Source organism: Procambarus clarkii, chromosome 94, assembly GCF_040958095.1.
Source record: "Procambarus clarkii isolate CNS0578487 chromosome 94, FALCON_Pclarkii_2.0, whole genome shotgun sequence".
NCBI lineage: Eukaryota > Metazoa > Arthropoda > Malacostraca > Decapoda > Cambaridae > Procambarus > Procambarus clarkii.
The window spans coordinates 6,661,480-6,689,467 of NC_091243.1; the positions used below are offsets into that span (position 1 = coordinate 6,661,480).

The 27,988-nt window shown below is 44.7% G+C and overlaps 2 protein-coding genes across 10 annotated transcripts in view; one reads left to right on the forward strand and one right to left on the reverse strand.

The window, feature by feature from the left end:
* The window catches only part of LOC123747268 (protein bric-a-brac 1), a 169,323-nt gene extending 157,554 nt beyond the window's left edge, over positions 1 to 11,769 (reverse strand). For 8 of the 9 annotated variants that reach the window (XM_045729316.2, XM_045729315.2, XM_045729324.2 and 5 more), the window contains exon 1: positions 11,649 to 11,764. In XM_045729316.2, coding sequence (XP_045585272.1) covers positions 11,649 to 11,746 — 98 coding nt within the window. In that variant the 5' untranslated portion in view covers positions 11,747 to 11,764. Of the gene's footprint in view, positions 1 to 11,648 lie in introns of all 9 variants that reach the window. The other variant, XM_045729313.2, reaches the window with a different exon arrangement.
* Positions 1,994 to 27,289, forward strand: LOC138360007 (fibronectin type 3 and ankyrin repeat domains protein 1-like). Its single transcript, XM_069319895.1, has 9 exons — positions 1,994 to 2,337; positions 3,856 to 3,949; positions 6,930 to 7,051; positions 7,591 to 7,712; positions 8,557 to 8,653; positions 8,767 to 8,994; positions 13,637 to 13,795; positions 17,194 to 17,332; positions 25,678 to 27,289. Exons 3-9 carry the CDS (start codon positions 6,948 to 6,950, stop codon positions 25,864 to 25,866), a joined length of 1,038 nt encoding a protein of 345 aa, XP_069175996.1. The 5' UTR covers positions 1,994 to 2,337; positions 3,856 to 3,949; positions 6,930 to 6,947; the 3' UTR covers positions 25,867 to 27,289.
* Positions 27,290 to 27,988: the final 699 nt, after the last annotated feature.

Genomic DNA, 27,988 nt, shown 5'->3' on the forward strand with positions numbered 1-27,988 from the left:
ACAATACACTTCCCAGTTTTAACAATAAGAGAAACAAATGGAGTACATGGGCATAGTGTAGTAAATATTGACATATTAGTCTCGCATACTAAACCAGCAAATTTATTCACAATGCAAACTTGTATTATTACTCGTAATCCATCTAGGCACCCCTCTCGCCCTCTCCCTCAAGGCCCCCCCTTCTCACTCTCCCTCCCTCTAGGGCCTCCCTTCTCGCTCTCCCTCTAGGGGCTCTCCTCTCACTCGTCCTCTAGCGCTCCCCCCTCCTCTCACTCTTCCTCTAGCGCTCCCCCCTCCTCTCACTCTCCCTCTAGTGCTCCCCCCTCCTCTCACTCTCCCTCTAGCGCTCCCCCCTCCTCTCACTCTCCCTCTAGCGCTCCCCCCTCCTCTCTCTAATGTAACAATGCCCCAGCTGTTCAATACGCCCAGAGGCCCAAAGGGCAAGCATCATCCCCCAAGAGATCGAGTATTATGCCAACATTAAAAACGAGCCCAACTATAGGTGATATGCCTGGTATCAGACAGGAATACCTGACCAACTACGGTGTCAGCACACTACCTTAAACCATTACTGTACGATCCATTCGTAAGCGTACTTGGGGGTCCCAACGCGTGTTCTCACCTACTTGCGTGTAGACCTCTCTCTCATATAGTATAGTAGTAGGCATCCATCAGTCTCAGGAGACTATGGAGTTGCGCTCTGGTTGTCGGTCAGGAGTGGCCTCACCAGGGCGCAAAGCCAGCGTACGTTGATATGGAGAAGCTGTTACTCAGGCAGCAGGTTCCCCCTCTCCACGGCGCCGAAAGTCTCCAATGGAAAGGCAAAACGGTATATGATAACACCTGCTATCATATACCATAGTAGTAATAAGTAAGCAAGCAAGTGGAACCCTAGAATGGCTCGCGTCTGCTGTCATAATCATTATTGCTCTACACTGTTATCCTGTATATTGCTCTAAAATACAAAGAGTTTCTACAGTGAAAATCAGTGTAGTTTAATTAGGCATAGAGTAGTTTAATATATCTTACACATTCCCATGACCTGAAAATCTCTATTATACACTGAAATAATCACCTACTTGCTATTCATATTAATTCACTAATCGTGGTATTCAGCGCATGAAAACTTGAGCTAGTTTCATGGCACATGAATAAGATTGCTGTTCGCCAAGGAATCAGTTCATCAAGTGTCAAATAGAGTTCAAAACAACTGATTAAGTGATAGCATTGTAAACAAAGCCAAATAAGGAGCTTGACTAGATAATCCCTAATATGTCACTTCAAGGACGCCCGCCTGCAACTGACATGTAGTCAATATGCAACACTGTAATCCGATTCGATTCCTCTTTCATGGATTCGTCTTTCACGCGAATCAGGTGTGTGAAGAGGGGGGGGAGGAACTATTAGGAGAAAGCACAAAGCCATTACGACTGTATAGCACTTGGAAGGGGTCAGGATAAGGATTTGGGATGGGACGGGGTGGGGGAATGGTGCCAGCGATGGTAGAGCGACGGTCTCTTGTCATGCAAGTCTGCGTTCATTCCCCAACCGTCTAAGTGGTTGGGAACCATTTCTTCCCCCCGTCCCATTCCAAAACCTTATCCTGATCTCTTTCAAGTGCTACACAGTCGTAATGGCTTGGTGCTTTCTCCTAATAGTCCACCCCCCTTTCACACACCTGTATTTCTCTGAATAATCTTTCACTGAAACCAAGAAAGTCTGAACAGCGATGTCAGCAATTCCTCAACCTCTGACGCACTCCTTACCTCGTGCAGTTACTTTCAGATTCTTGACACTATGCATCCAATTCCTCACTTCCCGTTTCTTTCTTGAAGATGAAGCTAGACTTTACGGAGATATATTACGTAAAGATCATGCAACAGAACACCAACCGAAGGTGTTCTACCACAGACTTCACGTCATATTCGTCTGCTTGCTTCGGTCTCTCGATCTGTTAACTTGAGAATGGACAATCGACCTGAGAATGGTCCAGGACGGACCGAAACATCGTCGTCGCCCCTTCACCTTCTAGTGTGTGGTCTGGTCAACATTCTTCAGCCACGTTATTGTGACTCATCGCCTGCACTGTTGACGTCTTGTTTGCCTATAAGTTAACCACTAATTGTCTCGTATGGTACCTGTAATAGGTATTGACCCCCACAAGTAACATGTCCTTCCTTTGGCAGGTGTGGAGGTGCGTGTGGGGGGTGTGGGTCACCACTGGGTGAGGGTCGAGTGGGGGGACCAGGATGGTGATGACCACAGCACCAGCAGCGCCCCCGGGGTCACCCAAGGTGACCACGGCCACGCCTCACCCACCGATACAACCAGCCCCAGGTGAATTTAAGGAAATTGAAATAAGTTTATTGAAGTAAAATACACACAAAGGGATGAGGTAGCTCAATCTATCCTCACCCCGTTCAGTACAACGTGTCCATACATATATAGACACACATCACAAACAATAAACATATTGTCGAACATTCTGAGATAAACGTATACATTTCCTTGATGGTGTACCCAGCCATCTCGCCTTCCCGCTCTTTAACATCAAACCATTCTCACAACCTCACTCAATATGTAAATTACACATAATAAATATCCATTGCAGGGATCATGAGGCTAAATCTAACCAATAAATATGAACCTAATCTTCGATGCCCTGACTAACTTTCCATTACTCTTAAGTCATAAAGCTTTTAACTACATTAAAACCTGAAATTAATACACTAATTTTGGCCGTGACTCATAACATTTAATGTACGAAAATTAAATTTTGGAAATGAATATAAAGAACAGTTAAATTTGTCCATGGAATCTGTAGAGCTATTTGGTATCTGCTTGCCGTTGAAAATGTACCCAAGACTTTTTCAACCCTATTTTGAAGCTCCAGTACTATGGAGTTTACGTCCAGAATAGCTACTGTTGTACTCCTATGAAGTTTTATAACGAATTTCACTATTTTTCCTTGTGTATTGACCGACGGATGGCACTACTACCAAACTATAACCTTCTATCTCTCGAACAATAGTTTTGAAACTTCCCAATACATGTCCTTGTAGAAGATAACAAGAGATATATTGAATGGGCTTGAGTGCGATTATTGTCAAGAGGTACACTAACGGTATCTGAACTATCTAAAATGTACAATGCAAAAATACCATTCTGAATGACTAATGAATACATTTATGTTTTGAATTTAAATTATTTGCAAATGATTTGCAAACAAAAACAAATATATATATATAGTGGCCACAACTCTCACACAGCTGAGGATTTGTGACTGACAAGATATTTAAACATTCCCTCGAGAAGGCGAGAACTACAAGACTTTAGTCGTTACCTTGTAAAGCCTAACCTCTTACCAGAACTTTCGAATGAATTAGATTATTTTTTTGTAATACAAGACCTCTACCACAGCCCTCAGGTCCGCCGCCACCACCCCCTCAGGTCCGCCGCCACCACCCCCTCAGGTCCGCCGCCACCACCCCCTCAGGTCCGCCGCCACCACCCCCTCAGGTCCGCCACCACCATCCCCTCAGGTCCGCCACCACCACCCCCTCAGGTCCGCCACCACCACCCCCTCAGGTCCGCCACCACCACCCCCTCAGGTTTAACATCTAAAAAATCACAACAATTACCTCTCCCAACTACCACCACCACTCAGACGGGAGACATCTCCCGTCACGCAGGGTGCAGTCGCACCTCCACAGATCTCCAGTATCATCTATTGATACTGGTAATGGCTCAGAAGGGCCACCACTTACGGGCTATTCATGCCCGTGCCACCTTTTGGGTGGCTTAATCTTTATTAATCAATTTCGTCCTCATTACACCTGTTGTGTGTTGTGACAGAGCGGGTGAGGGCGTCAGCGACGCCTACGAGGACTACCTGGAGCTGGCCTACGCCAAGGAGGTCCTCCCAGACACCTACCTACAGGACGAGGACGTGAGTACCAGGGTTTACGAGTGAGGGAACTCTGGCAGTGTTTGAAATTTAAAATGAAATAATGTCTTGTATTAACATCATGTTTTATTTTATTTAAATGTCAACAGACTATATGTATTGTAAAACACATCGGGTATCTTGTATTATTCTCATTTACATAAATATCAAAGAGAAAAATGGCAATGTAGATTTTTTGGTTCCTACAAGACTTTGGTCGTTACCTCGTAAAGCCTAACCTCTTACCGGAACTTTCGAATGAATTAGGTTTAATTTTTTTTGTAATACAAGACCTCTTGCATTACAAGAGGTCTTTGGTTCCTAGCCACAACATAAGCAAAGCAAATACTGCCACACACAACCCACACTAATATTTATTAAACAATATAAACCGGATACTGCTAGTGCGGCTTACTAGCCACAAAACGACTAAGTTTTTACTACTACTAATGATCTTTTACAGCTGGAAAATATCATCAAGGCAATTAGGGGGATCTTCGACAAGCCGCCGGCTTCCTGTCCTCGTCGATGCCACTGGTGTTAGTGGCTCTCGGGTAAACTCAGGTAAAACATGCCATTAAATCTACGGGAGAAAATTTAAGTAATATTTGCAAACTAAAAATCAGAAATGCTAAAACTAAAAAAGCAGGCAGTCAGAGTTGTGGCTGCCTGTCTAGTCTTTGTAATTTTGGCTACAATTCTGATATGATCTGGAGTACAGCTTCGATAACTTTTGAGAGTTACGCGCGTTTAATAATTCATCTTGTCGGAACAAGCAGTCAGTGGACATATGCATGGTAGGCTGATATCGAGCCTCTTCCCCTCAGGTCGAATTACTGATCCTCCCCAGGACACGCTGACTAACTCTTGGGGTAACTATTTACGGTTAAGTGAACAGGTGCAAAAGGAAACGCGCCGAGCCATTTCTGTCCTGCCCGGGATTCGAATCTGGAAATCCAGTTTTTGAGTCGAGAATGAACCCGACTTCACTGAGGAGGAATGATTCGCCGAAATCGATTACGACCTTCACTTCTCTGACGGGTGGTGGGGTTGGGTCCATGAGGTTTTGACTGTTCGTATACTGCCTCAATAGTGCTATGAACTACTACCTCCGAATGGTCTTGTCTGGGTGTCAGATCAAAGTCCTGAAGTACTTCGTCCAGCATAGACCAAATTTTTTAAAGCAAATATAATGGTTTCGTGTTTATTGAACGACATTATTTTTCTGTGGTGTTGCATAACATGCTGGGCGCCTGACAACTGGGTGGACAGCGCTTCAGATTCGTAGTCCTGAGGATCCGGGTTCTATCCCAGGTGGAGGCGGAGACACATGGGCAAAATGTTCTTTTCACCCTGATGTCCCTGTTATCTAGCAGTAAATAGGTACCTGGGAGTTAGACAGATGCTACGGGCTGCTTCCTGGGGGATGTGTAACAAAAAGGAGGCCTGGTCGAAGATCGGGCCGCACGAACGCTAAGCCCCAAAAATTTTCTCAAGCTTCTCAAGATAACACGTGAGAGCTTGGAGTCCACGTCTTCAATCAGCACACACAGGCGACGGTCGTAGTGTAGCTCATGGGAATTCCCCCAGGCAGCTTAATTTCCTGCACAGGCCATCGAATGATTATTCATTAAAGACTTTTTATAGACTCCAGAACTACTTCTGACCAGCCGATTTCTGCTTCAATGTGGCAAGAATCACAATTCATTTTTTGACAGTAAATCTGATGATCGTCTTGGCCACTCTTTAACCCTCTTCGAAGCGTCAGCTTTATCTTAATCATATTCAGTCCTTCATACAACCATCAAATGCAGTTCTCCGAAATTCGTGTGTAGTACCATTGAGTGGTGCCGACCCCTATAACCTGGCAGCCCAAGTGAGCTCTCCAGGGCTCCGCTTGGGCGATAAAGGCCCGCAGGACTTCAAGCGTTACGCTGGGTGGCAGTCTCTTAATCATCCGACCATTCACATCGCGACACGTGTCAGCTGCCTCCCGTGGGTTATAATGTCATATGATTGAAGAACGGATACACGTGATGGGCACCACAGGTTATCGACACAAGTGCACATTTTTAAATATATAACATGAATTGTACTTTTTCAAATAAAGCGCTACCCCGCCCTCCTTCCCCCCCAAAAAGGCACTAAATTATGCTGGAGGTCCAACATTGTGGCTTGCTGAGCTTGAAACCTTTGCTCCTTGTCTGTCACGTTTGACCTTTTGAAGAAGTTGTGTGGATCAACATCCTCCAAATTGTTCCGTATTTTGAAAGTTTTGACGAGATCCGCCCTGTCATGTCGTGGTTTACAGTGTTAGCCCTAAGGCCTTCAACCGCTCCTGGTATGAATCTTTGTGGATTTGGTGCTTAATCCACTAATCCGCTCTACTTCCCACTAATCCACTCTCTTGTCTTATCTACTCCATTCCCTTGTCCACCACCAACACCCCGTCAACCACCACCACCCCCCATCGTCCCCCTAGGTCGTGCAGTAGCAGGTCAAGCCTCTCAGTTCTGGGACCAGTCGGGTGGCATTCCTCGTGCTTTTGTGAGTTCGCGCGCGCGTGCGAACATTCACAGGTCTCAATAGTATTTTGTCAATTCATTTGATAGTATGGCGCCAGAAAGGCATACAATTATCACGTAAAGTAAAATTCATATATTACCTTATTTTAAACCAAAATGCTGTAATTTAATTTGCGTATTGTTAGTTTTAATTTATTTAAAAATATTACTTTTCGATATAAAAACTAACATATCCGCAAATGACTCAAAATATCTAATGTTAAATCATCATTATTTTGAATTGATGAGTCCGAGTGAGGTTGAACGTTGAGGAGCAGCTTAGGGGGGTAGATATGAGGGGTAGAAATAGCCTAAGCTACTCTATCCCTTTGAGATGTATTTTTTCTTATCTCAATAAACATACTTGAACTTGAGAAGTAGCTCGACCTTGAATGCCCGCTCAAGATTTTCCATTACAGGGGTTAGAGGAGGGACCCATGGAGGAGGAGCTGGACCGGACGGAGGTGTTTCCGGAAAAACCTACCCAGATCTACACTGCCCAACTTCTCTGTCCCAGAACAGGCTGGACCAGCATTTACAGGTGAGCCTGACCGGTCAGCTATACTCTAATCCTGGAGAACCGGATCTACCACCCTTAACAGGTGCATCAAACCGGCCGCCACCTACTTCCCCTCCTCTCACGCCAGAACCGGTCCAACCACCCTGACAGGTGAATAGCTGCGCCTACTTGTTGACTTTTCGTAAGGTTCTTTAAACTAGAAACAATGAAATCGTTCATAAATTACTGACAACCCATAGTTATAGATGGCGGCAATATTTCATTTTTGGTGATGACCATTTTACGACAAGGAGTCAAACTAGGCTCAGCACACAGTGACCTGCTGGGACTTCATACACTGTGCTTACGGCCGGCACGAGCGCCAAGTCTAACACGGTGCTAACAATAATATCTCCATAAGTCACAACTGTGCCCCCCTCCCTTCCTTCCTTCCCCCAGCACGACACGACGGAGGCAGGCACGAGGCGATCACTCGCCTTGACTGAGGGTAAATGAACATTTGGCGCTGTAATACGCAACACTCGACTCCATCAGGTTTAAGGCTAACTAATTATTTGCAGAGGGAGTGGGACGAGTTGCCTGGTGGAGGGTCTGGTGCCTGCACAGGCCAGGCAGGTCCGTGTCCGGCTCACTCAGGAGGACTACCATGGCCCATGGACCACCATCACCATCAGGACTAAGAGTGAGTCCACTCCAGCAGCCCGTTCCTCCTCTTTAGACAGTACTTATAGTAACGATAACGATCATCGTACATATATTGCCGCAAAAGGCAATAAGAAATCAATACTATTGAATCTGGACAACCCGAAAAAAGGTTTTATACTTATGTTGCAAAGAGAATTTAACCTAACCTTCCTAGGCCTAATACCACGCTATTTATGTAATATAGTGCATAAATGTACTATACTAGGGCTAGGATTAAGTTTGATTTTTAGCTTGTCAGACTCTTATAAAGTGAATAATACCAAATTCTACTATCTAATTGTCCATTACGTCTATGAATGTCCGATAGTCTACATAGTTACAAAAGTACAGTCTAAACAGGTGGATGGGTTGACGCCATCCATTATCATTATCTTACCAATCTCCAGTAACTAAAACATACTTTGTACATTCGTTTGGTAAATAAAAATAGACAAATTGACACTCTGATTGGCTGCACATACACAGTTAATAAACCATGAGTAGAACATTATTATAGACCTTTTCTGAATTTCTCGTTCTGTAGAAATAATAGCAAATAATGTAATTCTTAAGAGTCCACACCCTGGTAGCCTACCGAGGGGGGGGGGAGCAACCCTGGTAGCCTACCGAGGGGGTGGGGAGCAACCCTGGTAGGCTACCGAGGGCGGGGAACAACCCTGGTAGGCTACCGAGGGCGGGGGAGCAACTGCAGTAGGCTACCGAGGGCGGGGGAGCAACTGCAGTAGGCTATCGAAGGCGAGAGAAGCCTTGATAGGCTTCTGAGGTCGGGGTGTAGTGGTGGTGGGCTCGTCAGCAGCACTGACTGTGTACTCCTGGGGCAGGTGTACCGAGCAGCGGGCAGGACCTGGTGGAGGCCGTGCAGGAGGACAATGCTACACTTGTCAGGGACGTCCTCACCGACCTCCTCAAGTTCTCTCAGTAAGTACCTTTGGGGGCGCTCAGCGGGCGTGACACGGGTCGCATGTAACCAATGTAGTGTAGGATGTTAAGGAACAATATGGTGCAGGATGTTAAGGATCAATATGGTGCAGGATGGAGCGTATAGACCACGTGGTGGAGACGGGTCACACGCCGCTGGTGGCCGCTGTGAAAGGCGGGTCACGGGACGCCCTGGCCGTACTGGTGGAGAGACGGGCCGCCGTGACGGTACCGACGGCCGGGCCGCACCTCGGCCCCCTCGCCCTGGCAGCCTGGCTGGGCCGCATCGACCTGGCTCGCAGGCTGCGGGCCGCCGGAGCTGTCTGGAATCAGGCTGACAGGTGAGTGATCTCCCCCCTAGTAACTGAACTTCATCTATACGCAGCTTTCTCCGCTCCGTTACACCCTTCTCCCGTAGACATTACTGTTGTCTATCTAATTGAAAACTTCTCAATAGCTCGGTCGAGAGAGCTGTGGCCTCTCAGGGGAGTTTGGCAAGCTTCCTGTGTTCCTTTCGAAGCCACTAGAGTTAGTCTAATTTACTATGAACCCCATAACTATCCCATGAACAGAGTTCATAAGTTTACACACACACACACACATACCATGGGTCACTAGAGATGGTAGCCCTCATGTAATTATAATTCAAACATCAATGATGGAATCAGTGTGTCTCCTGTGGATCCCATCTCATACTGGCCTCCGAATGCATAAGAGTTGACACTCGACCCACATATCTGATAATGAAGACATGTTCGTATGTCTTCTCCGAAACACTAATGCCAATTTACAATAGACCTGCTTACTCATTAGACTCATGGCCCAGATTTGTTATCCGCACCAAGTCGTTTTTCGTGCCAAGCTGCTGTACAGATATACTGGCTTAGTGTTGACCAAACCACACACTAGAAGTTGAAGGGACGACGACGTTTCGGTCCGTCCTGCACCATTCTCAAGTCGAACGATTGAATCACAATCGACTTGAGAATGGTCCAGGACGGACCGAAACGTCGTCGTCCCTTCAACTTCTAGTGTGTGGTCTGGTCAACATACTTCAGCCACGTTATTGTGACTCATCGCCTGCACTGGCTTAGTGCCTTTTCCTAACTACTTGTCTACTTGCCTTACCGTAGCTGCGAGTATACTGCAGAGAACAAGTTACAATAATGTGATTGGAAAATAACAAACCACGACGCACGAATGAAAATAGAAAATAGAAGTGCCATCGACAAAATTGACAGTAAAATTGACAACACTTTCCATTATCACACACCTTCCTTATCTAATCACCCGAGACTTGATAAGGTTCAAGACGGGCCGAAACGTCCTCGCTTTCTTTTTTGTACGTGTTGGTTATGGTGTTTAGCATCAATTCGAACTTTGGTTATATCTCTCAACCTTCAATCACCTGATATATAGGTTCCCAAACCTTTTGGGATCATTCTTTTCTACATTTATTTACAATTCTGACACCTTCAAAATTCTTCCTAATATCCCTGTGTGTATATAATACTAAGTTTATACCTGTCATTTTGTTTGTGGTCCACCCATGTCATATCATTGTTTAGTCTGTTAATTCTCTCCTTTCCCCCTCCAAGTATTGTGGTTAATAATGTCTCTAATTTATTCTCTGCTAGTGGCAAGATATTTAGTTTTTTAAAACCTTCACTCTAAATTATATCCCCTCGGGTTTGGATCTAGCATAGCGAGAGGAGGGGAAAATTCCACCTTTATTTTGGACTCGCAATCACCTTTATAGATTGACGGAGTGTCTGCTATGAAATATACTAACCAGTAACACTGTCAGCTTGGCACCGTCCCTCCAGTTGTGTCCAGCCCTTAAGACCGCATCTGTGTCCCCCAGGGCATGGGTCTTCTCGACACCGTTCATTCCAAAAGCTCGTCTCGAATTATTTTTTTTAGAAACAGATGCAGCCTGGTTCTCTTGACATGTCCTGGTTGCATGAGGCACTCAGCTGGTAAGCCCTGATTAACCAAGCTTCACATGGCACCGATTCGTTAGGCTTTTTAAACTCATCAATATTATAAACAAAATCTGCCCCATATCGACAAAAAGGTTAGTTTCGTCCATCATTAACACTGGTCCTAAACCCCGCTGCACTGAACAACTCAAATGTATACTAACACCTGCAAATGAAGATGACAGGTGTATATAGTCTATATATTATTAACTAATGCATTTGAGCAATCTATATAAAAATGTGTAGCTTCAACATTACCGGCCAAAAAGGTTCCATAATAATATGCTCTTGCTCACCTCTTCATAATTTTTGTTGACAATTATCCATTAAAACAAGAAATGTGTTCAACTGTTCAACCTAGCTGCTGCGTTTCACATTTTTGTTTATAACTGTGGTGGCGATCAAGATTTTTGTTTCCCATCGTTTAACTTGAGCAGGTGAGCCTAGGCTTGAAAAGCAGCCACCGACCTCTGCTAGCCAAGACCAAAATTAGGATGTTCTCGTTGTTCACCTTTACTGGTTTGACTCTACTATGATATTTACTATTATCCGTTACCCGTCAATTGTTGTTTTTATTGCTAACTGTTATCGTGTTAGTATTTACTATTCTTTAATATTAATATTGACTTATTTATTATTATGGTCCCGAGTTCGATTCCCTTACAGCACGCAGTTTGGGTTCACTTCACACATTATACTTCTATTATTTTCTCTACTTAAACAAATCGCTACATTTACAAATATAACAAAATTACCGGAACATCGTTATCAGGCAACGTAAAGCAATACAGTGGTAAAAATATCACTAACAGCCGAGTGAGCAACACACAAATGAAAAGACGCACAGTATTTGATACCTGTATTTACCCAGCATTGGTCGTTGTCGCCAGCGGCGGCTAGTTTATTGTGCACCCTATACTTACCCTGTGAGCCGTAGCGCAAAAAAAGATTACAGAAGGCACAAAATGTCTTCACCACACCCCTAGTTGTTTCAGACAATATTTTGTTCTTACCTTACCACCGGCGCTCTTCCCATTATGGCCGACATATGTAGTAGGGTACAATGCATTTTCACGTATATTATGCCACAGGATTCTAGTGAAGTTTTCATTGCATTTTGTAACTGTTGCTGTAGGGGCCTTACCAGGGCCAGCCGTCACCCGCGGACACCCACCGAACACACTAAACAAGCTCCACTATGCCTGGCCGACACTGTAGCATAATACTAATTTTCGGCAACTTCCGTCATTCCTGAGGCCATCTGTTGAGCAAATTTAACAAAAAAAGGGATGCGGTTAGCTGACACTACTAAATAGGTTAATAATATTACCAGTCGATGGGCCGACCATCGTAATATTACTGATGGTAATGTTACCATCAGTAATTGAACTTGTACATAATCTTGTACATAATCTTTGATGAACTTGTACATAATCTCTGATGCTCATAATGTACTTAAAATAAGACATATAACATGGATATTTTCATAATGTGCTGATTTACTAGTTAGCGGTAAAATTAGATCAGTCTACCTCGTCGCATATGGGCATATAAAAAATGGGGAAGGATATCTAGAACAAATTGGTATTGTCAAGAACGGTTAAAAAAGTAGAACAAAAGATATTATGACCTGCGAATAGAAGGGCAGGCAAATAAACCAAAGGGTTTTCCAGATGTACAAAACAAAGGCTGGGAAGGGAAGACTGGTCCCTTGAAAAACTGCCTTAGGGCTTGTAAGTGATATTGCCCAAGAAATGGGAAACATTCTAAATAAATACTTTGTTTCTGTATTCACTAGAGAACAACTCGACATTATACCTACGGAACAAATCTTTGTAGATAGTTAAGAAAACGTTGAATTGTTTGTTATTAAACAAATTGTAGTGTAGTGTGTTAAACAACTTGTAAACATTATTGAAGTTATTAAACAGACACAAAAATTCAGTCTCAACAAATCCACATGCGGGCCGGCGCGCAGGACCAGACGAAGTCTTTTGGGTCCTGAAGTAAGGTCCGTGGGTAAGGGTAAGACCTTAGGTAAGGTCTTTGGGTAAGAAAGAGCTTCGTGAGCCCTTGACTTTTATATTTGATAAATAATTTCAGTTCAGCAGAATCGTGGAGAGTAGCAAATGTGCCAATCTTTATGAATTATTAACTAATTATCTTATCATTCTGTTGACCAGACCACACACTAGAAGGTGAAGGGACGAAGACGTTTCGGTCCGTCTTGGACCATTCTCAAGTCGATTGAGAATGGTCCAGGACGGACCGAACTACTAAAGATCCCTTTATCATTCTATTGTGGAAAAATTGCATTAATCAGTAATTGCAAAACGAATTGTCTACATTTAAAAAAACACATAAGGGATTCACACGAGCATCCTTTTACAAAGTGCCACTCTTGTTTGACAAGTTTTCTCTTATTCTTTACTATAGATCCCTTTATTGTTACGTTCCTAATCACATTAGATGTATTATTGTTACCGCTTCTAATTATAAATCCCAATTTCCAACTTACTTTATTCTGTAAATTTAAACATATTTTTGGGGCTTAAAATCCCTAATGTCTACCTGATTTTTCTCTTTGGGATTTGTTAATTTTAAAATTGTGTTAGGCACAACATTTAACAGCATTTGTCAATCGCTTGTTCAGTTTAAAAGCCTATATAATTAACTTTGAAACGATTTTGAGTATTTTGAATTCATTTCACTAAAAATCATATACTTTTAAATAGTGCTATATAATAACTTTAATTAAACTTTATCTAACCAAGCTAAAAGATCCGAAGGGGAGGGAACTATCAGGGGGAAAGCGCCAAGCCATTACGACTATATAGCACTGGGAAGGGGGATCAGGATAAGGATTTGGGATGGGACGGGGAAGGCAGTAACGGTGCCCAACCACTTGGACGGTCGGGGATTGAACGCTGACCTGTATGAAGCGAGACCGTACAGCCCAAGTGGTTGGGCTAAGGGAAACTGATCACCATTTTTGCTTCAGAAATGGATTAACTGCGCTGCACTACGGCGTGGCCGGCCACCAGGTAGAGGTGGTGAAGGCAGCGTTGCTGGATGGTGCGGATGCAACCCTGCCGGCCGCCGGCTACTCTGTCCTCAGCCTCGCCATCACCACTGCACACAGGCGCCTTGCCTCCGCCAGGTGAGGCGCCCTCTTGTAGCTGGCAGTCCTTCTCACGGTTCACAGACATCATTATGTCAAATTTTAGGACAAGTAAATTATTAAAGACTAAACCACACACCAGAAAATGAGGAAACGACGACGTTTCGGCCCGTCCTGAACCATTATCAAATCGATTGTGACAAGTCGATTGTGATTGTGACAGTGTCACAATCGACTTGATATTGGTCCAGGATGGACCGAAACGTCGTCGTCTCTTCATTTTTTGGTATGTGGTTTAGTATTTAATAATTTACTTGTCCTCCAATTTTTTGACCATTTCAAAACCCTATTTAGATCGACTTGAAGTGATAGTGAGTCTTCTTCCGTGTTTATTTCCCCTGCCTATTTGTGTATCATCGGCAAATTTGCATATGTTGCTACTCAAACCTGAATTTAAATCATTTATATATATTATAAACAACAGAGGTCCCAGGACAGAGCCCTGAGGCACTCCACTTACAACATTTTCCCACTCTGACTTAACCCCATTTATACTAACTCTCTGTTTCCTTTGGTATAGACATACCCTAGTCCAGCTTAATATAGCACCCCCCAATACCATGAGCCTCTATCTTTTTAATCAGTCTTTCATGTGGCACTGTATCAAAAGCTTTGCTAAAGTCAAGGTACATAACATCACAATCCTTACCACTATCAACTGCCTCAACTATGCTGGAATAAAAAGATAGCAAATTTGTTAAACATGAACGGCCATTTGTAAAACCATGTTGCGAATCATTTATTAATTTATGTTTTTCAAGATGAAGACGAATTGTAGTTGCAATTATCGATTCAAATAACTTTCCCACAATAGACGTTAGGTTAATTGGCCAATAGTTTGACGCAAGTGATCTATCTCCTTACTTAAAAATTGGTACCACATTAGCAACCTTCCACGACCCTGGCACTCTGCCTGATTCTATTGATTTATTAAATATGGTAGACAGTGGCTCGCAAAGCTCCTCTTTGCATTCTTTAAGCACCCTGGCAAACACTTCATCTGGCTCTGAGGATTTGTTGGAGATACTTTAATTTGACTAAATTGTTTAGGAGATATTCAGTCTCTCATGCTCTTAATTTGTATATATATTTTTTATTAAATTAAAGTTTAAATTCTTATCTCTTGTTGGGTGACATTTGTGCTGTTATTTATTTATTTATTTATTTATTTATTTATTTATTTATTTATTTATGCATATACAAGAATGTACATAAGAATGTTTATATATAGTTCTGGATCTCGGAGCACAGTAATTCTCGGGCAGGACAGAAACTGTTGGGCAAGTTTCCTTTCATCTGGTGCATATGTTCACATAGCATTCAATAGGGAGTGAGGCAACTGTTGCACTCACCTACCCCAACAGAAGCCAGACTACCCCAGCAGAAGCCAGACTACCCCAGCAGAAGCCAGACTACCCCAACAGAACCCAGACTACCCCAACAGAAGCCAGACTACCCCAACAGAACCCAGACTACCCCAACAGAACCCAGACTACCCCAACAGAACCCAGACTACCCCAGCAGAAGCCAGACTACCCCAGCAGAAGCCAGACTACCCCAACAGAAACCAGACTACCCCAACAGAAGCCAGACTACCCCAACAGAAGCCAGACTACCCCAACAGAAGCCAGACTACCCCAACAGAAGCTAGACTACCCCCAACAGAAACCAGACTACCCCAACAGAAACCAGACTACCCCAACAGAAGCCAGACTACCCCAACAGAAGCCAGACTACCCCAACAGAAGCCAGACTACCCCAACAGAAGCCAGATTACCCCAACAGAAGCCAGACTACCCCAACAGAAGCCAGACTACCCCAACAGAAGCCAGACTACCCCAACAGAACCCAGACTACCCCAACAGAAGCCAGACTACCCCAACAGAAGCCAGACTACCCCAACAGAAACCAGACTACCCCAACAGAAGCCAGACTACCCCAACAGAAGCCAGACTACCCCAACAGAAGCCAGACTACCCCAACAGAACCCAGACTACCCCAACAGAAGCCAGACTACCCCAACAGAACCCAGACTACCCCAACAGAAGTCAGACTACCCCAACAGAAGTCAGACTACCCCAACAGAAGTCAGACTACCCCAACAGAAGTCAGACTACCCCAACAGAAGCCAGACTACCCCAACAGAAACCAGACTACCCCAACAGAAGTCAGACTACCCCAACAGAAGTCAGACTACCCCAACAGAAGCCAGACTACCCCAACAGAAGCCAGACTACCCCAACAGAAGCCAGACTACCCCAACAGACGCCAGACTACCCCAACAGAAGCCAGACTATCCCAACAGACGCCAGACTACCCCAACAGAAGCCAGACTACCCCCAACAGAAGCCAGACTATCCCAACAGACGCCAGACTACCCCAACAGACGCCAGACTACCCCAACAGAAGTCAGACTACCCCAACAGAAGTCAGACTACCCCAACAGACGCCAGACTACCCCAACAGACGCCAGACTACCCCAACAGACGCCAGACTACCCCAACAGAAGTCAGACTACCCCAACAGAAGCCAGACTACCCCAACAGACGCCAGACTACCCCAACAGAAGTCAGACTACCCCAACAGACGTCAGACTACCCCAACAGAAGTCAGACTACCCCAACAGAAGTCAGACTACCCGGCTACCAACGAGACTACCCCCAAGCAGACAACTAGGCGAGGGCGCCGCCGCCTCACAAAGGTCAGTGGCGGGTGACACAAGAATGCGAGGGAAGGGCTGGCAACAAGAGGCACTCTCCCTCATCAATTATGAGATAGTCTGGGTCAGGCGCACGGCGCCCCGTCACTTGTCTCTCCCTCTCTCTCTCTCTCTCTCTCTCTCTCTCTCTCTCTCTCTCTCTCTCTCTCTCTCTCTCTCTCTCTCTCTCTCTCTCTCTCTCTCTCTCTCTCTCTCTGTCTCTCTCTCTCTCTCTCTCTCTCTCTCTCTCTCTCTCTCTCTCTCTCTCTCTCTCTCTCTCTCTCTCTCTCTCTCTCTCTCTCTCTCTCTCTCTGTCCCTCTCTCGCTCTCTCCCTCTCTCTGTCATTCTCATGATCTGTAATCCTCCTGTGGTGTTTTCTGTTCATACTAATGCCCATTATGATGTTAAATTTTCCCCGTGATATTAACTCTTCCTGTAATGTTAACTGCTCTTTTGATGTTAACTTTTCCTATGATGTTAACTGTTATTTTTTTATGTTAACTCTTCCCATGACATCAAACTATTCCTATGATGTTAACCGTTCATATGATGCTAATTTTTTATGACATTAACGGTTCCTATGATGATCATTATGATGCTAATTATTCACACGATACTGCTGCTATATGAAGTTCTTTGGTCCACGGCGGCCTGTCCCACCTGGTCACTCTCCCCCAGGTGGAGCCGGGAGGAGGTGGAGCTGGAGGCAACGACCATGGTGGAGGTGCTGGTGGAGGGTGGAGCCGAAGTGAACCAACGGGGTGCTGGAGGGAACACTGCACTCCATGTGGCCCTCACCCTGGGTCTCCCCCACCTGGTAAGCCCTCACCCTGGGCCTCCCCCACCTGGTAAGCCCTCACCCTGGGTCTCTCCCACCTGGTAAGCCCTCCCCAGGGTTCTCCCCCACCTGGTAATACCCAGGGTTCTCCCCCACCTGCAATCGACTTGAGAATGTTCCAGGACGGACCGAAACGTCGTCGTCCCTTTACCTTCAAGTGTGTGGTCTGGTCAACATGTCCTTATCCATCTGTAGATGAGTATATAGACTGTCTCATGGTTCACCGCGCGTAACAACACCAGGGGGCCAGATTCACCGGCCAGATTCACGAAGCAGTTACGCAAGCACTTACGAACCTGTGCATCTTTTCACAATCTTTAGCGGCTTTGTATACCATAAATAAACAGTTAATGATCAACACCCGCTAGGTCAAAAATTTAAGGGCCGGTAGTCGACAAAATATTCGAATTATGTGAAAATTACTAATAAATGTTAAACAAATCTCCAACTTAATGGTTTCAGCGTCGTGAAAGTTTCATCCCAATACTTTCAGGATTGACTTTAGATAAATTAAAAAAAGAAGACGAATGTTTTGTTGATAAGGAGAACAGCTTCTATTAACTGGAACAAAACCTTGCAACAAGAACACATACGTGATAACATCCATCTGATCACAAATATCATATCATTAATGCAAACACTCAAACGTCAAGGCCGTCGGGTACTTATCAACTGGGTGCCAATTCATGTGGGAATAATAGGAAATGACATTGCAGACGAAGCTGCAAAACTTGCTAATAAGAGAAGAAATGTAGACATTTACATCCCACAGAGTCTATCACAGATTAAGAAAGTAATTAGAAACAGAGCAATGCAAAAGATGTTCAGTGACCACAACACAGCAGTTGCAACATCAGGATCTGCGGGTTGGTACAAGAATTCAACCAACTACGAACCACTTAGTTTGATGAAAGGGAACAGTAGAACAACAGAAGTGCACTTACATCGCATCAGGCTTGGATACCCATGTGCATGGGAAATAGGCTTACAGGTTCCGGAAGATGAGAGGAAATGTCAGCACTGTGGAGAAATGCCCGACAGACCACTGGAACATTATCTAACACAGTGCACAGTTACAAACCCATTAAGATTTCAACTTAGATTCAACAGAGCAAAAGAAGTTGTTAAACACATCGGACAAAATCTTACTGAAGCGACCATATGAGTCATAAATAATCATACTCCGCCCAAGTAAAACAGAAACACTTAGTGGGCCAGCAAGAGGCTTAGGGGCCCACGCAGGAATATCCCTCCAAAACAACAACAACAACAACAACTGGAACTGATGTATAATGCAGTAATAAAGAGATGCAAGCACCCGTCCGACGCACAAAGAAGGATAGTAGTAAGAAGTGTCCACAAAGTGAATATGCAGCTGGTGCCTTTGTAGCATTGCTGAGTAATTCATAGTAAAACAAATAATAATGAGTATGTTATTATGCTCTATTTTGTTATATATCATATAAATACATTGCCCAATGTTAATATCTGTTACTTTCACCAATGTCCACAAATTTATTTTTTAGGGGAGATTTCTGTCTTTCTCTCTCTTTATTTCTTTTTTTTTCTTTCTTTCTTTCATTTTTCTTTCTTTCTTTTTTTCTCCTCTGTTTATTATCTGATTTTGTTGTAAACTTTACATCCTGTAGAGTACATACCCGTCCTTAACTATGTAAAGATAGAATGTAATTGGTCAACAAATAAATCGGCTACAACTGGCAAAACTTGGGTCTATAAATATATGTGGGGGTGATCTTTTCAGATTTCAAACTCTATTTACTTTGTCTCTTTAGGTTGTTTTGATGATTAGGGACCAGATTAGGGCTTTATCCCTTATATAAAGAATACATATATATCCCCTAAATCATTATAATTATTCCTATATATTTTTTTTACTTCATTTCAACACATATTGACCTACAAATTTCACATATTCGAGTACGAATACCAGACAGTGTTTATTAAAACATACAAGTAAATTAATGAATTAGAACTACCTTATTCATTGTCGATAACTTCAACTTCAATTATCTCTAAAACTTGAGTTTCAACTTTAAATCGGCATCAAAATCCAGTTTCTGATCGATTCTCACCATTTTTACATATAGTGTGTACAGCTGTCTGTTCTACAATCCTATTAGATTGTTTTTGTCATAAACCTTAAATGTTGGGAGTTATACATTTTTTTTTGCCAAACTTTGGCGCATATTTCAAATGTCATATGACAATTATTTTTACAGTAAACTATTCTGAATCCTATAATAATAACTAATAAAAATGAAGATCATATGCTCTTCTGAAAACATAACAACAACAAATGAACAAATAACAAATAACAAATGAACAATTTGTGATTTTGATATGTATGAGGCTCATTTGAAAATCTTAAATTTTCAAATAATTATTTATATAATTATTTTCCATTTTCTTATTTTTCAAGTTACGTTGGTGATTATTTAGACAAAGTTGGAGTATGTGCCTAGTAGATTATGTACACAAAATTTGAAAGCGTTTGAGCAAGGTGCAAAATTTTATTTCCCGGCTCCTTAACAAATTTGGTTATAAATAATACGTTAGTTCCGTTTTTTTCCGCAAGAAATATAACTATTACCCGTAAAACGTTTGTGTTCATTGTGAAGGATATAATCACCCAGCCATCACCCCTCACTGCATGCGGTCTAGTCATGCGGTCCCCTGGAAACACAAACCGAAACTGTCTCTATTTTCCGCTTGATACAACTTGTAATAAAGTTGTTACATCTTGGCTTAACGTGTTTATGACGTATTAGAACGTTGGTACAACTTGCTATATTGGTTGTTATAACTGGTTAGGAGGTGTTAAAACTTGTTCAAACGTTGTACCAACGTCGTAGTTTCGGTGTGTGTTTGGCGGGGATCTAGTCATGTGGTCTAGGCATGCGGTCTAGTCATGTGGTCTAGTTATGTGGTCTAGTCATGTACAGGGACTCCCATCCCTGTGTTGTGGGAGTCTGGTTTCCATCATTGTGGTGGGGAGAGAGAATGGGAGGGGGGACTTCCATCACCCTAGCTGTATGGTGGAGGGTGTGACCCTTTCACCCTAGCTGTATGGTGGGGGAGTGACCCTTTCACCCTAGCTGTATGGTGGGGGTGTGACCCTTTCACCCTAGCTGTATGGTGGGGGAGTGACCCTTTCACCCTAGCTGTATGGTGGGGGTGTGACCCTTTCACCCTAGCTGTATGGTGGGGAGTGACCCTTTCACCCTAGCTGTATGGTAGGGGTGTGACCCCTCACCCTAGCAGCATGGTGGGGTGTGACCCCACACCCTAGGTGCATGGTGGGGGTGTGACCCCACACCCTAGGTGCATGGTGGGGGTGTGACCCTTTCACCCTAGCTGTATGGTAGTGGTGTGACCCCTAACCCTAGCAGCATGGTGGGGTGTGACCCCTCACCCTAGCTGTATGGTGGGGTGTGACCCCACACCCTAGGTGCATGGTGGGGGTGTGACCCCTCACCCTAGCAGCATGATGGGGGGAGGGGGGGGGTGACTCGGCGGGACTCCACCCGCCTCTGGCCGTGGTCGTCAAGGTCGAGCCAGCGCGCCACCCGAGAGACCAGCAGCTTTAACGGAACCTCCAGTCCCGCCGCCCGCTACTGGCCTCCGGCGCTGGGTGCTTCCGGCGCTGGGTGCTTCAGGCGCTGGGTGCTTCCGGCGCTGGGTGCTTCCGGCCCTGGGTGCTCCAGGCGCTGGGTGCTTCCGGCGCTGGGTGCTTCCGGTGCTGGGTGCTCCAGGCGGTGGGTGCTCCAGGCGGTGGGTGCTCCAGGCGCCGGGTGCTCATGGCGCTGGAAGCTCAAAACTCTCAGAGCTCCTAATTTTCTTTAATTTTGGGAACACTTCTTTTATACTTCGATCTCTCCCCTTTGCCCCCCCCCCCCTCTCTAGTATCCTCCTCAGCATTTTGTTAACGCATTTCTCATCAAGAAAACAAGATTGGCATGAAAACAAAAAGAGAGGGTTCGTCTGAAGTGCTCCTACTGACGAACACAATATGGGTTGACATAGGTGCTCTCTGACAGGCACAGTTTTCATCTCCTCGAAGAGAGCGGAAAGTTGCGTTTGCTGGGTATTTCCAGACGCCACACCTGTCCGCGCGGGCCGCTGCCAGACGAGCGCATTCATGTCCTACTTCTCTCCAGGCCTCACCCCTTTCCCCACCTCTCCCACCCGTTCACTCCCCTCAACCCCATCATCTCCCCATTCCACGTGTCGTCTGCGCACCATGTCGACAGTCTTCCTTTGTTTTGCGGATCAATTTCCTGAGAGCTGATGAGGGGTGGGCGGGGAGAGGGCATGCGCGGTCGACAAGTAGGCGGGACCGCGGGCGGCAGGACAGGGGGCGGGAAATGGATGGTGGGGGAAGAGGGGGAGGGGGAGGATGCCGCAGAATGCGGCGTAAGTCCAAGTTCAAGATCAAGTTCAAGACCAGATTTAAGTTGCCTGCTGCACTGTGGGTCGGCGTGGTGCTTGCCAGAGGGGAGCGAGGCGCGCGACGCGGGAAGGGGCGGAGCACGAGGGTTTGGTGAGGGGAAGGTGGCGAAGCGCAGAGGGTAGGTGCAGGTTGGTACACTGTGAGGAAGGTCAGGGAGGGGGCGAGAGGGAAACATCTGAGGGCTGAAGATGAAACAATGTGAGGAAGGTCAAGGAGAGCTGAGGAGAATGTAAGCTTGAGCTAAGAGTGTGCAGGGGAGGGGAGGAAGGTGCTTACCTATCGAATGCGGTCAAGCTATGTATGCCCAGCCACCAGCCTTGTTGTACCCTTTGCGTTATAATTTAGCTATTCTGACGGTCGAATTCTTTGTTAAATCTAGCTATAAAGTTGCTGAAAGAGGTGGCTTCTACAACGCCTTCTTTCAGTGCCACGCTTATTTTTCTACATTTCTTCGACTTATTTGTGGATACCTGGCGTGTATTAGCGTGGTGAGGATCATAGGAAAAGAGGGGAGAGGAGATTGAGAGAAAGAGGAGGGAGGTGAGTAGGCGTGAGAGAGAGATGAGTAGGCGTGAGAAAGAGATGAGTATGTTTGAGAGAGGTGAAAGTGAAGGAGAGAAAGGTGTGAGGGCTATAAGACTGGGGTTAGGCGAAAGCAGACACAGGCTAACCATAGCCCGTGCTACTTGCCCTGCTCTTTTGCCAGGTAAGTTACGGGCTCACCATAGCCCGTGCTACTTGCCCCGCTCCTGTGCCAGGTAAGTTACGGGCTCACCATAGCCCGTGCTACTTGGAACTTGTTCAGAGTAGCTGAATCTATAACAACAACAACAACATAGGCGAAAGAAAAAAAACTAAAACGAGGACAAGAAACTAAATGTTGACCACAAGATGAAGATGGAGCCAAGTGTGTGACAGATACTTGACACGGTTTGTTGAGAGAGAGAGAGAGATAGAGATAGAGATAGAGATAGAGATAGAGATAGAGATAGAGATAGAGAGAGAGAGAGAGAGAGAGAGAGAGAGAGAGAGAGAGAGAGGGGGGGGAGAGAGAGAGAGGGGGAGAGAGAGAGAGGGGGAGAGAGAGAGAGAGAGAGAGGGGGAGAGAGAGAGAGAGAGAGAGAGAGAGAGAGAGAGAGAGAGAGAGAGAGAGAGAGAGAGAGAGAGAGAGAGAGAGAGAGAGAGAGAGAGAGAGAGAGAGAGAGAGAAAGAAGGCTTGAACTTAATATTAAGTTAAAGCGGGCCCGAGGACCCAATACTCTGCTGCCCTCACCTTTAAGAGCCTCGCTAGGCGCTCAAGAACGCCTGGGAAAGAGGCGGGAGACGTGCTTGGTATAGACAAGAGTCGCTTGCATGCCGGGTTCTGCAATAATTTTCACCGTTTTTAAGAACGTTCTTTTAGCGGGAAATCAGCAGTCTATGCTTATCAGTGAGTCTTGAACTGTGGGCAGAAGTGTGCCATTTGTAATTTTTTAGTCCGTTTAACATGGCCCTCTACCTGTTCTGGCCTAAATTATTTAGAAAATACAAAATAGGAATATCATAAATGTTTAACAGAATACTTTTACTCAAATGCGAACCTGTGTCTTACTATTATTAAGCATTAATGATTAATAATATACTGACTAACTTGTAACATTGCTGATATCTGCTATTTATAAACTTAAAGATAATTGTATTCCAACTGCTTATTTAGTTAAAATTTTTATCTGCTATTCTGTTGCCATTTCCGTTGTTCCATTTAACATGCAATTAATGTCATTCTTCTTTTTCAACTTTAGTTCAATTCTTGCTTTTAATCTCAATTTGTTTTAAATCTTAGTGTTTCAATTTACATATCCACATCTTACCTGTAACGCTGTGCGTACTAGTGGCTTTAGGCATAGTATATACTAGATGCAGGCGATGAGTCACAATAACGTGGCTGACGTATGTTGACCAGACTACACACTAGAAGGTGAAGGGACGACGACGTTTCGGTCCGTCCTGGACCATTCTCAAGTCAAGTCACAATCGACTTGAGAATGGTCCAGGACGGACCGAAACGTCGTCGTCCCTTCACCTTCTAGTGGGTGGTCTAGCCTATATCCTAGATCTATCTAGACATCCAACATTCTGATTGTACCTCTTTCTGTATGTATGTACTTTTCCCTAAATAAAATTATTATTATCATTATCAGTTAGAGGGAGAGAGAACGGGAAGGAGAATTGGAGGGAGGGGGAATGGAAGAGAGGGAGGGAGAATGGAAGAGAAGCAGAAATGGGAGAATGAGAGGTAGGAAGGGAGAGAACGAGTAAGAAACGGACAGAGACCCCGGGCACCGCCGGGTATCTCCCCTCCTACTATATTAAAACCGTAAAGATTACCATTATCATTATCAATCGTTATCAATAACGACTGCATTTTCTCAGCAGAAAATGTTACACGCCGTCACATATGCCCAGGCAAATATTGTATCTTTTGGAAGCAAAAGTGATTAATGAATATAGCAGTGAGTATTTCCTCGCTTGTGTTAGTAGACGATAGAATTCAGTCATCAGTATAGGCTTAAGACTTCCGGCAAGAGGTGTAGTTAGTTGTTTAAATAGACATTGCAGAGCAAGGCGCCAAGCACACTTCCCTGTTGCATGCAGGCATCAGCTGAGCAACTCCTGAGATTATCTGTCCTTATCAGGCCTCGTAACCTGTTGCTCAGTTACTGTACTATCCAACATGCTAGTAATAGCAGTTTTTCTTTACCATAAGTATCCATCTCAACACCAAACCTACAGATTTATTTGCCCTTGCATATCTTTGTTGAGGCTTAATTTCTACACGAAGCTGGTAAATATGTACCTAATACAACACACCCACAAGCGCTCTTCAGTGGTCTTGATGCTGTGTTGTGTTCAGTGTATTTATGAAACAAGTGACTGTGTGTTCTGTTATTCTCTGTAGTACACCATGTATACCATATCTTATTATCTTTAGTGTGGTACTGTGGACGAGGTGCTCCTCACTCGATCTGTCAAGATAAGCACCTCTTGGTCTGGCCAGCAAGTGTTGAGGTGACTACTAGGTTCAGTTCTCTACAGGTTATTTAAGGGCTTCCTGTTCCTGATAGGGAATACCCCCATTTGTTTGGTACACCTTATAAACCATTTAGAGAGAGGCGTATTGTGTTATGTTGTGGTGGTAGTGATTTCTTGGTGGTGGACCATCTTGGTGTACAATGGTCTACACTCTACAGTGTACTGTGTTCACCTAACTGGTGCCTGGCAGGGTGTACAGTGTACTGTGTTCACCTAACTGGTGCCTGGCAGGGTGTACAGTGTACTGTGTTCACCTAACTGGTGCCTGGCAGGGTGTACAGTGTACTGTGCTCACCTAACTGGTACCTGGCAGGGTGTACAGTGTACTGTGCTCACCTAACTGGTACCTGGCAGGGTGTACAGTGTACTGTGCTCACCTAACTGGTACCTGTCAGGGTGTACAGTGTACTGTGCTCACCTAACTGGTACCTGGCAGGGTGTACAGTGTACTGTGCTCACCTAACTGGTACCTGTCAGGGTGTACAGTGTACTGTGCTCACCTAACTGGTACCTGGCAGGGTGTACAGTGTACTGTGCTCACCTAACTGGTACCTGGCAGGGTGTACAGTGCACTGTGCTCACCTAAATGTACCTGGCAGGGTGTACAGTGTACTGTGCTCACCTAGTTCACTTACATTTCCAGATAGGTTTACTATGAACTTTAACTAAGCTATGTAGTCATACTGGCTTAGAACGTTCTCCTGAAAATTACTTTACCCATTAACTTACAGCAGGTGCAAAACATTGAATCCCAGCTAACTGATGTGTGTTGTGTTGCCAGGCCCGTAAGCTGGTGAGTGTGGGGAGCGACGCCCACCTGGTCAACGGGCGGGGGTACACGCCCACACACCTCGCCCACCTCACGGGACATTCTCTGGAGAAGGCCACCCCTAGGGACCAGGACAGGCCGGCTCTGGGGGAACTGGAGGCCCTCACACACCTCATGGATCAGGAGGACACTCTCTCTTAACATACTCCCTGGAGAGCCCCACCCACGGATCAGCACAGCCCGGGCCCCCCTGTAGGGATTGGAGGTCCAGGGACTCAATGAAAAAACTATACCCAAGATGCACCACGAGTGTTGCCGAGTGCATGTGTGGCTCTCAGGGGCTTAATACACTTTTAGGCAATCGCTGGTCTAGTGAACACAAGGGCCGTGACGAGGATTCGAACCTGCCTCCAAGAGCATCCCAGACGCTGCCTTAATTGACTGAGCTACGACATGGTCTACGACTTTGTTCATTTGATGCATCACGTTACTGTGATTTCTGTGTGCGCTGGTGTAGTGGTTACGGTACTCAAATTATACTAGTCAGTAGGAAGAGCAGGGAGATCCCCCCCCCCCCACAGCTGGACAACTTTAATTTTGAAAAAAACACTGTCACTAAGTAGTTTCCTTCTGGCTTACTGACAGGCATTTTGAGTCCTATGGAAGTCCGATCTATGTTGCAAGAACTGTGTGTCGAGAGGGACTTGATCCGGGATACCCTGGAGTCTGTTAATTGAGAGTGTTCAGAGTGTGAAAATCTTGTGTATAAAATCCTTGAACGATTAATATATATTAGTCCTTTATTATATTCTCATCGTCAGATATTCATGTTATGTTATTATTATGACTTTCTGTGCACTGTAAACTTATGTAAACGAACCCAACTAAAATGTATTAAACAGACATTTATATATAAAGTTTTTGTATTTGAATTTAGGCTGCTCAGAGGTAATCCAAAATAGTAATTAGCTCTATTCTTTAAGAGCACATGCTTTGGCAAACTTATTTGTGTCATTCATTTGCAGGTCGATTTCAGACACAAGATCGTCACAGTTATCCTGAGGAGATGAGTGTAATCAAAGGTGACAGAGATACTTACAATTAACGTGTCAACTTTGGTTATTTATCTATATAAATAAAAATGGAAATGTTTGTTCAAAGTCGCTAATCTCCAAAAGTTCTTCACCGATTGCTTTGAAATTTTGACACAACTTTCCATTCGAATACGCGCATGTTTTTATATACCTACTATATAGATGCCACACCTGTGACAGGTAAAAACATGTTTTTTTTAAACAGCTCTATCTGTTGCACGTAAAAGCAACACACGCTATACTAAATATGTTACAATTCCATTTCAATGTTTCCGATTGCATTGATAAATTGAATTTTCATAGATTTCAATTTATTTTCATTTTGATTTAATTATTTTGTGTGAAAATGCATTGGAACTGAGATGTGTTGTTTACCATACTGTTCATTTCGTGAGTATAGTTTATTTTTTATTTTTTCATTTTTTCATTTCGTTTTTTTAACTGTTCTTACTTTTCAGTGATGGGAACATCAGATCATTTGATGTTCCTATTTTTCTGACGGGAACCTCAGATCATTTAAGAACGCATCAAACGAGGGGACGGGAGTGAGGGATGGAGGGAAGGACGAGGGGATGGGGAGGGGGAGGTAATGGTGGGGAAGACGAGGGGACAGGGGAGTGGGAGATGGTAGGGTGGACAAGGGGACTGGGGAGTGGAGAAGGGTGGGGAGGACAAGGGGACAGAGGGAGTGGGGGATGTTGGGGAGGACGAGGGGATGGGGAGGGGAGAATGGTGGTGAGGACGAGGGGACGGGGGTGTAGGGGATGATGGGGAGGACGAGGGGAGTGGGGAAGACGAGGGTCAATCTATTGGATATGAGAACTGCTGAAGGTCTATTGGCCCATACTTCCTCTTGTTGCTTCCATATTGGTTCGGGGTCTTAAAGTGGGTAGAATATAGTTGTGCATTAATTGGCTGTTCATTGCCGGTGTTGACTTTTTGATGTGTAGTGCCTCGCTGATGTCGAGGCGCCTGCTATCACTGTACCTATCGATGATTTCTGTGTTGTTTGTTAAGATTTCTCTGATGATGGTCTGGTTGTGAGAAGAGATTATATGTTCCTTGATGGAGCCCTGTTGCTTATGCATTGGTAATTGCCTGGAAAGAGACGTTGTTGTCTTGCCTATATACTGAGTTCTTTGGGGCTTACAGTCCCCAAGTGGGCATTTAAAGGCATAGACGACGTTGGTCTCCTTTAAGGCGTTCTGCTTGGTATCTGGAGAGTATAT

What these genes read in the sequence shown, in the direction of transcription:
- LOC138360007 (XM_069319895.1), top strand. Translation starts at nt 6,948, where the DNA reads ATGGAGGAGGAGCTGGACCGGACGGAGGTGTTTCCGGAAAAACCTACC. An exon ending in CATCACCATCAGGACTAAGA is followed by an intron (nt 7,713 to 8,556) that starts GTGAGTCCACTC and finishes CTCCTGGGGCAG; the next exon opens with GTGTACCGAGCAGCGGGCAG. An exon ending in CCCTGGGTCTCCCCCACCTG is followed by an intron (nt 17,333 to 25,677) that starts GTAAGCCCTCAC and finishes TTGTGTTGCCAG; the next exon opens with GCCCGTAAGCTGGTGAGTGT.